Consider the following 15,666-nt stretch of genomic DNA (forward strand, 5'->3'; position numbering starts at 1 on the left):
ACCTATTACTAAGGTTGCGTGACACTTCCCATTATAATACCCCGTTTTCACTACCTTATAATTTTGCCAAATATTACCCATTTGGGCAGAAATTTTCTATTCCAGGTGTCTGCCTTGAGCTGATATTTTTCAAAAAATGTCAACCAATCAAAGTGGTTCTGCTGTTTTTTAAAACAAGGCTAAGAAAAAAATGTTTTGGCCATCTTAAAAAATTCTTGTGACCTTTTCTGTGAAAAACTCTAGCATGCCCAGACTTTGCAGCAGTGACTTGATGTTTGGCAGGGGGGTGGCCTTTGTGACAGGGATGTGCTTTTTGCTGTCTCCATGCAAGTCTGTCTAAATTTGGCCAAGTTTTAAGCTGTTGAAAAATTGCAGTTAGCACATACTCAGTAGAGACTTGATAGATCTTTGCAGCTAAATTCCCTGACGATTCTGTTGATTCATGCTCCATCCCAGAACTAAACAGGACTTTACAACTTTAATGTTCTTCTAATGTAACTTGAGAGTAAAATATATTACATACAAAACAATCTATATTAAAAGAACATTAAGGGTCCCTACCCTCCCAGGCTCAGACCACCCTCACCCTCTGCTTTCCAATGTGGCTGCTTCCTGCTTAGACCTGGGTGCCAGCAGGGACAAAGGGTACAAAACTCTCCTGGCTCTCAGTTCTGTTCCTGGCACCACAGCGGGCCCTGGCAGCCAGCAGGAGCAATTGCATTGAAAGTTCTGCACAGTCCCTGCAGTTCTTGGCTGCAGCATACTCAGTACAGGTGGAATCTTCAGAGAATTTGGTGGCCAAACTATAAGTCTCTACTGAGTGTCTGTGAACTGAGATAGTCAGAGGTTTATAAAGTGGCTAAATTTTGGGAGATTTTCTTAGGGTTGACAAAACGCACATCCCTGACACAAAGGCACCCCCACCCCCCTTCACCCTTTTTTCATTTGTGGACCCCTAAAAAATTTCAAATGGTGGTGCAGATCCCTTTGGAAAGCTTAGACATAATCTGCGGGGCCCAGGTGAAAACCTCTGTTCTATGGTAATGACAACCTTTCATGGACCCCTTAGACATAGTCTGTGGACCCCTAGTGGTTGCCAACCACAGGTTGAAAACCACTGGGCTAGAGCTTCTCAAAGCAAACTGGCTGTAATTACTTCTTAAAACTGACAAAACAATGTACTTTTCCTAAACCTCATTCTGAAAAATAGGTGAATTGTTTTTGCCAAAAAAATCCCCAAAAATTGAGTGACAGGTACGCAACTGGCATGGGAAACTTCATCCCAAATGGTTAGTTTGTCAAAGTTATAAACAATTAAAAACAGTGGCAAGTGTTAAGCAACCTCACTCCAGGTGTGGTTACCTGTATTGCCTATAATGTTAAAATGTATATTGGACACTTAAATGTGTAAGATCCGTTATGTGATTATGTTCATCAGCCCTTATTAAAATATCATTGGAAAGTAGGTATTACCCTATATATACAATAACTTTTAGGCAATTTGTGAAATTTCTGTGTTGGGATAGATGAGTGGAGCCACATACGAACCTTGAAGCTGCACTCTGAGGTGCAGTGGATGGTCTAATATGTTTAGCATATTATAAGGTAAACTACAAAAAAATATAAATTGGGATGAGAGCATTCCTGGGAGTTAGTTTCTAAGCATATAGCGAGAGAGGGAAATAGTGTAAAATGGAAGGGGCAATAGATGATTAGGGCCAAATATTGAAAGTGGGAGGCCTGCAAGCAAAAATACAAGTCTGATTGTATACCAATATCCACATGTGTAAATGGCCAGTTAGGCATCTGAGCAGTATGGAAACATCAGACGAGCATTCAAATATATGGCCAATTGCATTTTTCCCTGCAAGCTTCCAACCTCCCTTTTCTCAACATTTGGCCCTCAATGCTTGATACTTTATCCATCTTATTTTATAACCTTCAAAATACACTGTCTGCACTGGTGTGTAGACAGATGTGCCAACTTCCCACTTGTAGTTTCAAGCAACAAAGAATCCTGTGGCACCTTATAGACTAACAGACGTTCTGCAGCATGAGCTTTCGTGGGTGAATACCCACTTCTTCAGATGTTGTGTGATTACTTTTTTTCCCCATTCCATGTGTGCCAGAATGTACTCCCCTACCCCCTACTAACTATCAGAAATGGTCTTGTTAGAGGGGCGTTGCACCAAAATCATGAGCTTCTTCCCCCCCCCCCTGATACAAACCCACGTCTGTCTATGCATGGAGTACATTTCGCGGGGCGCGGGGTCTTTGTAGTTCTCTGCGCCTGCTGGGGTGAACATGTTGGTTGCGGTGTATTTGTAGTCGGTGGGTGAAGAAATAGCTCTTATCGGACTCACTTCTGCTGGTGAGAGAGAAGCTTCCCTGCTGCACGGAGCTCTTCTGGGGGAGCGGGGCAAGGTTGCTTTGTGACACAATGTCCAGACTCTTGAGGTGAGACTCTCGCACCCTCCCCCAGGGGCAGAAATCGGCCCCTTGGTCCGCGAGGAGTCGGGGAGGCAGGGGCCGCCTCCAGCCCGGGCTCCATCCCCGTGTGGGACTCGGGGGCGGCTGGCCGCGCGCTCCCGCCTGACAGGTGCAGGCTCCTCCGGCCCGGCCGAGCCGGGGCACGGCCTAGTGTGGGCACAGCCGAGTCCCGCCACCACCTGCCCGCGGGCGGCATCGAGCGGCCGCTCCCAGCCTCACCTTCCCAACGGCGCCCCCACAGTCCCCGGGCCTGCGCCCAGTTCCCACCCCCAGTACGCCATCTGCGCAGCCCACGCCGCTGGCGCAGCGGCCGGAGCGCGGCTCATCCCCCGCCTCCCTCCCCCGGCGCTCCGGAGCCCGATGTGACCCGCCAGAGAAAATGGCGGCGGCGGCGGGGAATCGCACCTCGTCGTCGGGATTATCCTCGGGCAGCAGCGCGGACGCCGCCGCCGCCGTCGCCCCCGCCCCCGGGAGCCTGCAGAGCGGCGCGGGGAGCGTGCCCGGCAGCGGCGGGGGGCTGCTGCGGGCGGCGGGCGGCGGCGGCTGCCGGGAGCAGCGCTCCGACTGGAGACGGAAACAGCTGCGCAAAGTGCGGAGCGTGGAGCTGGACCGGCTGCCGGAGGCGCCGCTCTTCCTGGCCGGCTCGCCGGAGTCCCCCGACCTCTCGCCGCCCCGCTGCCTCGCCGGCGGCTCCGGCCCCGCCAGCCCCGCGTCCTCCCCCGGCCGCTGCGCCGCGCCCCACGAGCCGCTGCCGGACGGGAGCCCCGCAGGAGCCGAGCCCGAGAGGAGGATGGAGCCGTCTCCCCCTGCCGGGTGAGGGGCGCCGGGCTGGGAGCGGGCGGCGGTGCGGACCCCGGAGCCTCACAGGGGCAGCCCCGAGCAGATGTGGGGGGCAGGAGGCCCTTGGGAGGGGAGCGGGGGCGGCGGCGAGGCCCGGCTGTGCTGGCGGAGCAGGGGGCAGAGCTCGCCGGAGCCTTGCCCCTGCCACCGCTCGAGCTTTCGGGGGTCCCCCTGCCAGACCCGGGCGCCTGGGGCAGCACCCAACGGGTAGGTAGCGGGGACGTGCTGCTGGCTGCCGCCCGGGGCCGAGCCTGTTTGAAGGGGCGATGGGATCTGCGTGGGGACGGTGTTACAGGGTGATGGGGTGGCTGGTGTGGGGTCGTACCCCCGTCAGCCCCCTGTGTTTGTAGGGGAGCTGTCAGCTGTAAGAGACGCGGGGCGCGCGGGTGGTGAATGGCCAGTAGTTTGTGCGGTTGTGTTCAGTGCCTAGTTGGCTTATGCAGGAGGAGCTGCAGGTTTATGGAGCTGAGGTTGTGTTTCCCAGCACTGTAGCCTTGGCACCAACTATTGCATTTGTGTTGCCTTTGCACTGCCACCTCGTTTGTGTGTGCTGGTCGTTAAATGGGAGTCACAACTGCTCGGGGTGGGGGTGATTTATTTCTGCCTGAGCTCGGAGAGGCTTTGAAGTTTGAATTTGCCCTGGTGGTTGAGGACCCAGGACCGGATGTGTCAGCCATTCAGTTTCAATGCAGTTAAACCCGTTAACCCTTCCAGCAGTCTTTCGTTTTGGGTGCAAGAGCGATAGCTCAGTGTATTTGAATCCTTTTTTTTTTCCTAGATCATCCCCTCCGTACTCAACCCCCCGCCTAAATGTGCTTCTGCTTTGTGTAATCTAGATAGTAATCTCTCTAAACGTCTTAGATTTTTACATTTAAACTAGTGGGAAAGTAAAGACAAATATATTTAAAGTTAAATATTAATAAAAATGAGTCCTTTCTCCTTTGGCTTGTTTTACTTGAAATTGCGGAACTGTTTTGTTTTTGTTCAGTAAAAAAAGCATGAATATCTACTCTGCAAATATGTAGACCGTGCAGTGTGTTTCAGGGGTTTATACTAGAGAAAACATATTTGAATGGTTGCACATTGTGTGAAATGATACATTGTGCCCTTGCAATGTTTGTCCTATTCTGTATCTTATTTGGTAAAGAGTTGAGATTTTACAGAGCTTTCCAATTAACAGGTATTGTGGTGCAAACAGGCACAAGTTCAGTGACTACCGTGTGTTTGATATAATATATTACATACACAAAAGCATTCAGAATTAAAGCGACCATGTGCATATTTTAAGATGCCTTCCTATGTGCTTCAGAATACATTATACTTACTGCTTTTAATGTGTTCATAGGTGAGAGTAATGATGGTGATAAATCTTGTAATCTTGACATAGATTTAACAATTAGTTTCATAAGGATTGTTATGTGAGACTTCCTGTGTAAATAGTGAATTGCAGTACTTGGAGGTGAAGACTGACTGTTGATTTACTTTTAAAATTATTTTACAGAGAAAAGGATCTTTTAGTTAGCCACTTAAACCACAAACAAGAAATCTCTTTCCCATTTGTCGTAGAAGGATATTAAATAAAATATTTCCATTCTAGAGAATGCTTTAGTAATATGGCAATCTGTCTAATAAACAGCAATTGTTTAGGTATCTAGACCTATTCTGTACTGTTTGTGGACTTTGGCCTATATTTAAGGCAGTGTACGTTACTTGACAGTAATATGGCACTAGCAGATGAACCACCAATCTAGCTATAGAAAGATTAATAGGAAATCTATGTTAATGAAGTTACTTCAAGGAGAAGATGATATATTGACTTCAGCAAGTGACGTGTATTAATTTGATTTTGTAGCATTATCTCTAGGGTTTTGTCAAGATATGAAACTAAAATGTACTTTATTTCATGTTATTCCCTCATATGTAGGTGTCACCAGTGTAGCAAATATAAACAGTTCAGTACCACATCAGAGGAAAAATAACTAGCATAAACAGCATCAAAACATGCCTTTAAAAACAGTGAAAGATTCTCACAATTTTCAGTGGGACTTATTGCTAGTTGTGACAAATGTTGACCTTCTTGAACCCATAACATCAGGAGACCACACGTACACTGAAATATTGACTCCATCCTTGCTAGCTAATTCCACAGACACAAGAATTGATTTAAAGTAATTCCTGTTCTCTGTTTCAAACACTTTTTGACAGCTTTTTTATATTTAAAGCACCTAAGTTTGCACATGTTGAAGTATGAATATACATGCAATTTGAAGGAAGAAAGGTTTCAAGAACTTTAATGGCTTATAGCACATCTCCATAATTCTAATAATAGAGTTGTAACAATTATTTCATATGAGAGAATATTAAATGTCAAGTGCATTATTCTGTTTAATGTGCAATGAGATTACACCATAGTCCTGAAATGTTAGTTTCAGTCTCTGGTAATTAATTATAAGAGACCTAACTGAAGGATTAATTATGCTATAAATTCAGCAATATTGTATAAACCTCATGTTAAAGACTTCAATATATTTGATGTAGTCTTGCCTGTAAACAGATGTGGGGATCCTCCTTTGTCAGAGTATTTCAATAATTTAAAACAGTTTTTACACCTACTTTAGTAGTAAAGGAGTCTAGTCAAATACAAAATAATTAAAATTTTCTTGTACTAGAAACGCCCACAATGTTCTGTGCACTATAAATGTACATGTGTGTACACAATCATTGCCCAGAAGAGTTTAAAATCTGAGAAAGCAAACATTTGGTGGATGGAGTGAAGTCCATCAAAATACAGTATTTTGCATGTATAGTACTTTTTTTTTTTAAAATAAATACACTAGTTATACTCTTCTTCCCCTCTACTCAGCCATTAGTAGTTAGCAGATACTATACTTGCTCTCAAGTCCCCCTACCAGCATTTTTGGTATTACAATCACATTTTCTTTTTTATAAATAGATTTTCCTGTTCTATTTCTGTGTGAAAGACCCCGGTAAAGCAGAGATGTAAACTGGGGAAAGAGTGAAACTGACTCTGCAGTGTGCTGTTAAATACACAAAATAAAAATGTTGTTTCATTAATCTCTCAGTTATATTGCCTCTTACCTACTATTGTGACAAAAAACAAACTTCCAGAAAAATTGATTTTTTGTGTGTGGTTTTGGTTCATTCTCTAATGTTAATGTGAAATACAACCTGAACACACAACAGTTAAGTTATTTTTCATGTCTCTTGATATCAGCTTATTTATACTGTTTATATTTAATACTGAACAAACTGTTATGAATTTAATAGATTGTTAATTATTAGGCTTTCTTGGAATTTGGAGAACTATAAAATCTGTTTGGGTCAGGAATCCATAAAAGAACAAGATAGAACTTTCTAACATTTCAATTTTTTATCAAAATTAAATGCTTCACATACTACCTTCAAAAATCTAACAAAACCTTCCATTATCTTTATCAGATTGCTGCATTCCTGAGGTAGTGCAACCGTTTGTGACACTGGCATGGTTCTGTTGCTAGAAAAGGCGGGAAAGTATATTGTTGCATTAAGAACTGTAGGGAATCTTTATTATGATTAACTGAAGAATATTGCTGTAGGAATTTAAAAAGCATTTTAGAAAGATACCAGAACTTGCAGAAGTAGTGAAACTAGACAGTTTTTCCAGTCAATTGATAAGTTCTTGTAGCTTCCATTCCAGGACAGTTAAAATAAATATTGGGCCAAGAAAATTAATGCTTTCTATATAGTTTTAATATAACTCTTTTACAGTGTTCAAATCAAATAATTGCCAACTATATTCTTATGTTGGCATGGATGACGGGTTAACCAGCATTCTTCAATACAAGACTTCTAACACTGTCAGCCCTATTTTTTATAAAAACAAAAAGCAGGAAGTGCTGCGGTTCAGCTTTCTTCACAGCTCTCCTCTTTATCCAGTATCCACAAACAATAATTTTTTTCGCATAGAGGTGTCTTCCATCTAGCACAAACAACATTTGTTCAAAAAACACTCCCATTTTAATATTATATTGACTATAAATGGCAGATTTGTTATCAGATATCTCAAATGTAAAGAAGGCATTGCCTGCTCCTGGTCTTACACTATTATGTAGATAAATGACTGATGTCGTTTGTTGGTTTTCTTGTGTTGGTGCTTGTATTATAGCATGTTAAAAACACCTAAAACACAGTGAGAAGATTGCTGTTATGGCCATCTAGTAGAGCAGAACTAGCAGCAGCTTGCCAATTCTAGATCTGCTCCTCAATCCATGACACCTGCCTTGTTTTTTGAATTCCAAAGCAGGACAGAAATATATCATACTACAGAGTACTTTATAGTAAAGAAAGGATGGGGTGAGTTGAATGTTTTTCATTGTTAAAACATAGTTTGGCCAAGGGTTCCTGTCCTTCTGAATAAGTGATAATGAAAGGTAGTTATGTTGCATCTTTGCCATATGTTAAGCTTTCATATATATGGCACCTGCTAACCTGATTCGGCCCTGCAATTGAAGTTAAAATGTATTTGGCATGGTAAGAGCTGCCTGAGTGGGTGAGTGTAAAGAAAATATAGTTAAAATAACATTTTAAGTATTCTGATCAAGTCAGTAATGTAGACTATCTTTCACTGATAGTGGCAAGTTTAATTATATCCCTAAGAGCTCATAAATAGAAAATCACTTCTCCCACTATCTTAACACTAGTTTTTTTCAGGTGGAAGAGTGAGCAGAAGCAGCATGAAAATGATGAATGCCGTCCTGGTAAATTTCATCCTACTATTACTGCTGAGAGAGCACTATGCAAGTCCAACACAACAGATGCCAGGCTCTCATGATGGATCCTCTCAGACACTGGTTTAAAAATGGAGTGAAGAGGATATAGGGAGAAAGGAATATGTGCAATGCCAAGCTGAATTTAAGTCTGTCTGAATTTAAAATAGGACACGATAATAACTTCATTACCACATTAGGATATGCAGTTATGAATTTAAGGTACCAGTGCACAGTAAAAATTAAATCTTGTGCTTCAAGATTTACACTGCATGAGAATGAGAAAGGAACTTCTCCTACCTTCTCTGCTGGTTTCCCCCCATCCTCTATGACCTACAAACATGTTTGTGTATGGGTTGGCTGTGTTGGTCTCTCTCTGAAGCATCAGGTATACAATTATTGCTCAGGCAGGATGTAGTATTAGACTGTTTGATCTGGTATGGGAGTTCCTTTGATCTTACGCAAAGTATACAGAATGTAACTTTAATTTATCTGTAGCTCTTTCAGGGGAATTACTGGTATTGTAGATTAAATCTTCACTTCTACTGATAGAGGGTGTTATCCATTAAGATGTTTGGCTTAAATAAAACTTGCATAGACAGTGCAAATCCAAACAGTGAGAGTGCAAAATGTTTTGAAGATAAATTCAAATCACCTTTAATCATTATTTTTAAGATTTATAGGAGGGGTGAAACAATGTTACATCTTTCCTGTAACTTTTGGTGTTTTGGTGCATTTGTTACATAGCAAAGTTGGGCTCTGTCTACGGTTTGTTTAAATACTGTGTTTTGTATGCAATTTTAAAAAAATAAAGTTCAAAGTCAGAACTGCCACGCTGCACTGAAATTGTTCTAAAAACTAAAACAAGGGGTTGTGTTTGTAGCAGCAGTGGTGGTGAGGAATTGGTATGGTTTGAATTTCTGGAGTTCAGAACACAAACTTTTGTCTTTTCAGAGAGTCCTCAATCCTCTGTCAGAGCCTGATGTTCACCTTACTTTTGCCTCTTGTCTCCACTTATACTACTTAAGGTTCTATGATTGTAGCCTCTGTTGTTTTTTCAATGCACATTGAACAAGGGTCTCTTAAGAGGTGGTCACTGTAGTTTTCTTGTTGGCTCTGGGGCTTGCTGTTAAGTAACATAACCCATTTATTTCAATGGGAGTTAGGTGTAGACCAGATTCTTAACTCACTTGCTCTTCCCTCCCTTCTTCTCTTCATCCAGAGGCTGAGCGTGTTGTCTCCAGAACACCTTCCATTTCCTGCAAGGTCAGAGTTGGGAATCTAACAGGGCTGGCTTTAGGGATGGGCAGCCTGGGCAACTGCCCAGGAGTGCCATGGTCAAGGGGGCACCGTGCGGCAGAACAGAGGTGTGCGCTGCCAGTATAGAGTCAGAAGCTGCTCCCGGCTGGCAGGGAGGCGCTGCATGCAGGGGCACCCAGATTTCTCTGTGCTTCCTCCTGGTGGAGGAACATATGGGGCGGGGGAGAAGAGGTGAGCGGTGATACACAGATACTGCTCCTCCAGATGTTCCTTTGTGTCCCCCTAGGGGGCTGAGCAGGGGCGAGTGAGGAGCAACACCGAGTGCTCTGTGCATCCAGGTCACTTCCCCCCTGGGCTGCTGCTTTCCTGTTGTCCCCTTATGCAGCCCAGGTGGGGAAAGTGACCTGAATGTAGGGAGGCCTGTTGTTGCTCCTTGCTCCCTCCCGCACAGCCCCCTAGGGGTGCGTAGAGGAGCAGTGTCTGAGGGGGGCAGTGAGACGCAATGCCAAATAGTCTGTGCATGCAGGTCAGTTTCCCAAGGTGGGTGCAGGTGGGGGATGCAGGGGTTAGAGGCAAAAGGGGCACAGTGCCGGGGATAAGGGTGCAGGAGGGGGAGGTGCAGGGGTTTGGGGATTGGTGTGAAGGAGGCACAGTGCGAGGGTTCAGGTGCAGTAGGAGAGTGCAGGGGGCACAGTGCAGGGGTGTGGGGAGCCTTGGGGGGGCCAAGGCAATGGGGGCCATCCATGGGGGCAGGTGCATTGGGGGGGATGCTGCACCCATGGGGGTCTGGGGCACCAAAATACAAGTTCGCCCAGGGCATCATTTTCCCTAAGGCCAGCCCTGGAATCTAACATGAATATCCTGCATGGTACTACCATGCAACTAGAATATTGCTGTCCCTTAATGTGACTTTTAATTAAGTCATTGTGGTTTTGTTCTTTTGCTTAAGTCTTTGAAAGACTTGCAGTTGTGTGGAATCTTAACACTAGCCAAACAATTGAGGAAAATAGTTGGCTCCACAAAAGAGCTGAAAGTCATATCCGAGATAATGGCAACACAATATTTTATTCTAAAACTTGATGTTCAAGAGCAATTTAAAACTAGCCATTTTTTACTTTCCCCTGACAGTTAAAATGATTCTGTTCTCATTGTGTTTAAACTTCCCAAGTTTCTAATTTTTAGTAATTGCTCTTGTTCGTTCATAGATTCCACAGCTAAAAGGCATCAGTGTGATCGTATGACCCCATATGAAATACAGGCCATAGAACTTCCCAAAATAATTCCTTTTGAAGTAGAGCACATCTCTTTAAAAAAAAATAAATCTTTATTTAAAAATTACCAATGATGGCAAATCCACCACGACCGTGGGTAAATTGCTCCAGTGGTTAAGTACATTCACTGTTTAAAAAAAAATTTACACCTTTTGCCAGTCAGAATTTGTCTAGTTTCAACTTCCTTTCACTGGATCTTGTTATACATTTGGCTGCTTGATTGAAGAATCCATTATCAAATATTTGCTCCCCATGTAGGTACTTCTAGATGGCTATGACCACCCCATAACTTTCTCTTTGTTCAGCTAAATAAATTGAGCTCTTTGAGTTTGTCACTGTAAGATCTGTTTTCTAATCAATTAGTCTTTCTCATGGCTCTTCTCTGAACCCTGTCAGACTAAGGCCTGTTCTACACCTAAAATTTAGGTTAATTTAGCTATATCACTCAGGGCTGTGAATCATTTTTCACCCTGAGCACTGTAGTTAGGTTGACCTAACCCCTGATATGGATGCAGCTAGGTTGACAGCAGGAATCTTTCATTTACCTACTTCTGTTCAACCAATCGGAGAGGTGGATTACCTACAGCAGTGGTGCCCAACCTTATATGGCCCTCCTTTGTAATAAGCATAAGCGCTACCTTATGTGGGCCAAACAGATTGTTACCTATATTGATTTATATTTTAAGTTCAGCTTGTTTCATATCTATTTAGATAGAAACAACCTATTTACAGTATTGTCTGTTTACACACTTGTGTAAACTAAAATGATGTAAACATGACAACAAAACAGTAATGAATTGGCCATTAGTATATTATGTTGAATCAGGTGGCGGGCCTTATGAAATGCTCTGGTGGGTCATAAGTTGGGCACCCCTGACCTACACTGATGGAAAAAGCCCTTCCATTAATGTAGGAAACATCTACACTATGGTGCTATAGCAGCACAGCTGCAGCACTGTAGCTGTGCTGCTGTAACATAGCCATACCCCTAAATTGAATGAAATCCTTTTCCAGTAGGCAAAATTGGTAGAAGGTCCAGAAAAATGTATCAGTATTGCTAACTTTGAGATTAAAAAAAATTCAGTCCCCCAAAATTTGAGGTTTACAAAACCATCGAATCACATTTTTTAAACTCCCACTACTCCTCTGCCTATGTGTATGAGATAATTTCAGGGTGAAAGGTCATCGTTTAATGAAGTGGTTCTCAACCAGAGATCCGGAGCCCTCTGGGGGGCTGCCATAAGACTTACTGGGGCCCAGGGCAGAAAACCTAAGCCCCACCGCCTGGGGCTGAAGCCCAGGGCTCCAAGCCCTGCCAACCAGGACTGAAGCCGAAGTCTGAGCAACTTTGCTTTGCAGGGCTCCCTGTGGCATGGGGCCCCTAGCAATTGCCCTGCTTGTTACCCCCTAATGTGACCCTGGTTTTCATATGCAGAAAAACTGTTGTTGTGGCACAAGTGGGCCACGGAGGTTTTTATGGCATGTTGGGAAGGTGGGGGGATCAGAAAGAAAAAGGTTGAGAACCCCTGCTTTAGTGCACACAAAAATGTATACTTCATAGAATCATAGAAGGTTAGGGTTGGAAGAGACCTCAGGAGGGCATCTAGTCCAACCCCCTGCTCAAAGAAGGACCAACCCCAACTAAATCATCCCAGCCAGGGCTTTGTCAAGCCGGGCCTTAAAAACCTCTAAAGATGGAGATTTCACCATCTCCTTAGGTAACCCATTCCAGTGCTTCACCACCCTCCTAGTGAAATAGTTTCTCCTAATGTCCAACCTAGACCTCCCCCACTGCAACTTGAGGACACTACTCCTTGTTCTGTCATCTGCCACCACTGAGAATAGCCGAGCTCCATCCTCTTTGGAACCCCCCTTCAGGTAGATGAAGGCTGCTATCGAATACACCCCTCTTCTCTTCTTCAGACTAAATAAGCCAAGTTCCCTCAGCTTGTCCACATAAGTCATGTGCCCTAACCCCTTAATCATTTTCGTTGCCCTCCATTGGACTCTCTCCAATTTGTCCATATCCTTTCTAGGGGGGAAGGAGGGGAACAACACTGGACACTGTACTCACCGGTGCCAAATAAAGGGGAGTAATCACTTCCTTGTCTGCTGGCAGTGCTCCTACTAATGCAGCGCAATATGCCGTTAGCCTTCTAGGCAACAAGGGCACACTGTTGACTTGTATCCAGCTTCTCGTCCACTGTAATCCCCAGGTCCTTTTCTGCAGAACTGCTGCTTAGCCAGTCGGTCCACAGCCTGTAGCAGTGCATGGGATTCTTCTGTTCTAAGTGCAGGACTCTGCACTTGTCCTTGCTGAACCTCATCAGTTTTCTTTTGGCCTAATCCTCCAATTTGTCTAGGTCACTCTGGACCCTATCCTTACCCTCCACATATCTACCTTTCCCCTCAGCTTAGTGTCATCTGTGAACTTGCTGAGGGGGTTCTCCCTGGCTACTCAGATGGAGTGTCTACTTACTCTCTCCTCACCTATAAAATAGGGGAGTTACATTCTTAACTGTCTCCCCTTCTACTTTCCTTCCTTTGACAAAAGAAGGACTGGATGGTAAATAGTTTGCGAACCGCTGACCAAATGCATCATGATTCATCCTCACACTTAGAAGTTATATTACTTTTTAAGGATGGGAGGTTGCAGCCAACTTTATCAAAGGCAGTCTCACTTCCACTTACAGGTAGACCAAAGGAAAATGGTTGCCATCTTGCTGGCTTCAGTCTCATTGACAGTAATAGCAGATGGTGGCCATTTTGAATATCAGAAAATGTGTGAGTTAACAACCTTTCATGTTTTCATGAAACAAGTGTAACCCCTCTGCCAGGCTGAAACGATAGCAGCAAGGGCCAGGTTCAATACCTAGGGGTCCCTTCCCCACAACGTAATGCAGACCAGCTCGAGCCCCCACTCAGTGACCTGGGAAAATCTTACACACACCCCTGGGCGCCTCAAGGAGGCAATACTTCCCCTCTCGCAAGCACAGACTCTTGGTGTAGCAGAAAAGGTTTAATTAAATAAGATAAACAACAACAAGCATGAAATTTGGAAAATACCTCAACTGGAGTTCATAGGTCAAACCGTGAGCAAAGACTCACCCCAGCAACTTGGGCCGTGTCCTTCTCTCTGGGCCCTTGAGTCCAGCAACCCCCCTAAATCACCCACAGTCCCAAAAGTCCCACAATTCAAAAGTCTCTGTCCCAGGTCAGGCGGCCCAGAGTTCAAGAGTCTCTTTGCAGAGGTCCCCCTCCCCAGCCTAGGTAGAAAGGGGCACCTTACGTGGTTCGGGGCCAGCTGCCCTGCCTCTTCGTGAGGTTCTGCTTCTACTAGTCGTCCCCGCAAACAGCTCAGCTCCGCTTACTCTGTGGGCTGCTCCACTCTGCCAGCTGCTCTGGTCCACCAGCCGTCCTCACGAGCTGCTCAGCTCCACTCACCCAGTGGCTGCACAAACTGCTCCACTCTGCTCTGCCAGTATTGCTTCAGGCTCCCCCACTCATTAGCACAGTGCTCTCAGCTCAGCAAGTCCAGCTCAGCAAGTCCAGCTCTTCAGTGATTTCAGCTCATAGTAGGGGAGCCCCAGTACCAGTGAATTCAGCTCAGTAACCTGCATCTAGATTCTTAAGGGAATCAAAAGTTAACTCTGACATTCCACAGTGGAGAGAGGCACAGGTGGAACTGGTGCTTCTGGCTCACACAAGGAGCCTGCACCACCAAGTACAGATACTGGCCCCCAGCCTCTCTCCTTTCAATGGGTTTTGGAACCCATGTGCCCCATCTAGCAAGCGCTATCCAGCTGACAATGAAACCCCCCATCACAAGACAATTTTGTAGTTCCCCATTTACCCAATCAGGGTGACAACATTTCATTCCTCCTGCCCCAATAACAACGAAATTGGGGCTCCCACAGCTGTGAAAATAACCATCCCATGCTGCTTTGCGGTATGCTAAGTGGGGTGGGAGTGCCCATGCAAATAACCGAAATACCAATGCAACACTTTCCGCACTCCCCATAATTTACCACCAGATGTCAGGGTGGGGCTCATCCTGACTCTGCTTACACAAGTTAAGAAAAATTGTTAGGATAAAATCATAAGAGGTGGCAATATTGTGTTATCAGCTATGGCAGTGTTTCATAAGAACATAGAAACATAAGATGTCATACTAGATCAGAACTAGTCCACCTAGTTCAATGGCTTGTCTCTGGCCAGCACCAGATGCTTCAGTGGAAGATGCAAGAAACCCCACAGTAGGTCAATTTGGGATAATCTGCCTGCTATGAAAATCTCATCCTCATCCCTAATAGTCAAGATTACCTTAACTCTGAAACACAAAGTTTTATACTCCTTCTAAAACTCTTCTGTTAGCATTAACTCTTATAACTCTGGAAATTATTCTTACCTGTATAATCATCCTATCCTTCTTAGAATCTTGCTAAGATCTTGACCTCAACAACATTCTGTGGGAATGAGTTTCACATCTGATTACACATTGTGTGAAAAAGTATTTCCTTTTTGTGTGTTTTGTATTTGCCACTTTTCATTGAAGTTCCCTTGTTCTTGTGCTATGACATAGGAAGAACAGAAGTTTTGAGTTACTTGTTTTATATCATTTATTGTTTCATATATTGTTACCGTGACCCTCTTATTTGCCTCTGTTTAAAGTAAACAATCCTAGTCTTCTCAGTCTCACCTTATATGAGGTTTTTCTATGCCCTGTAATGTTCTTATTGCACTTGTCCTAATCCTCTCTAATTCTGCAGTATCCTTTTTGTGGTGAGATGACCAGTACTGCACAGTGTGTTCTAATGAGGATATATCATTGATTTTCATAATGGCATTCTATTTTCTTTACTATGTCCCATGCTATTCTAATGCATCCTAAAGTGGTTGGTTTCCATTGCATATTAAGCAGAGGTCTTTTCAGCTTTCCAGAATGAGGCACAAGTCCCTTCCCGAGTTGATAGTTAAAACAGAACCCTATAATGAGTATGAACAGTTAATTTTTTCCCCTCCACTATGAATTACTTTTC

General features: G+C 44.2%; 1 protein-coding gene and 1 long non-coding RNA gene across 4 annotated transcripts in view; one reads left to right on the forward strand and one right to left on the reverse strand.

The window, feature by feature from the left end:
* Positions 1-2,723, reverse strand: part of LOC120407791 — a 73,877-nt gene extending 71,154 nt beyond the window's left edge. For both annotated transcript variants that reach the window (XR_005600253.1, XR_005600254.1), the window contains exon 1: positions 2,364-2,723. This is a non-coding gene — a long non-coding RNA (uncharacterized LOC120407791). The remainder of the gene's footprint in view (positions 1-2,363) is intronic.
* Positions 2,724-2,869: 146 nt separating this feature from the next.
* The window catches only part of MAP3K1 (mitogen-activated protein kinase kinase kinase 1), a 98,643-nt gene continuing 85,846 nt past the window's right edge, over positions 2,870-15,666 (forward strand). For both annotated transcript variants that reach the window (XM_039543876.1, XM_039543877.1), the window contains exon 1: positions 2,870-3,303. In XM_039543876.1, the coding sequence (XP_039399810.1) occupies positions 2,870-3,303 (434 nt within the window). The remainder of the gene's footprint in view (positions 3,304-15,666) is intronic.

Source organism: Mauremys reevesii, linkage group 6, assembly GCF_016161935.1.
Source record: "Mauremys reevesii isolate NIE-2019 linkage group 6, ASM1616193v1, whole genome shotgun sequence".
NCBI lineage: Eukaryota > Metazoa > Chordata > Testudines > Geoemydidae > Mauremys > Mauremys reevesii.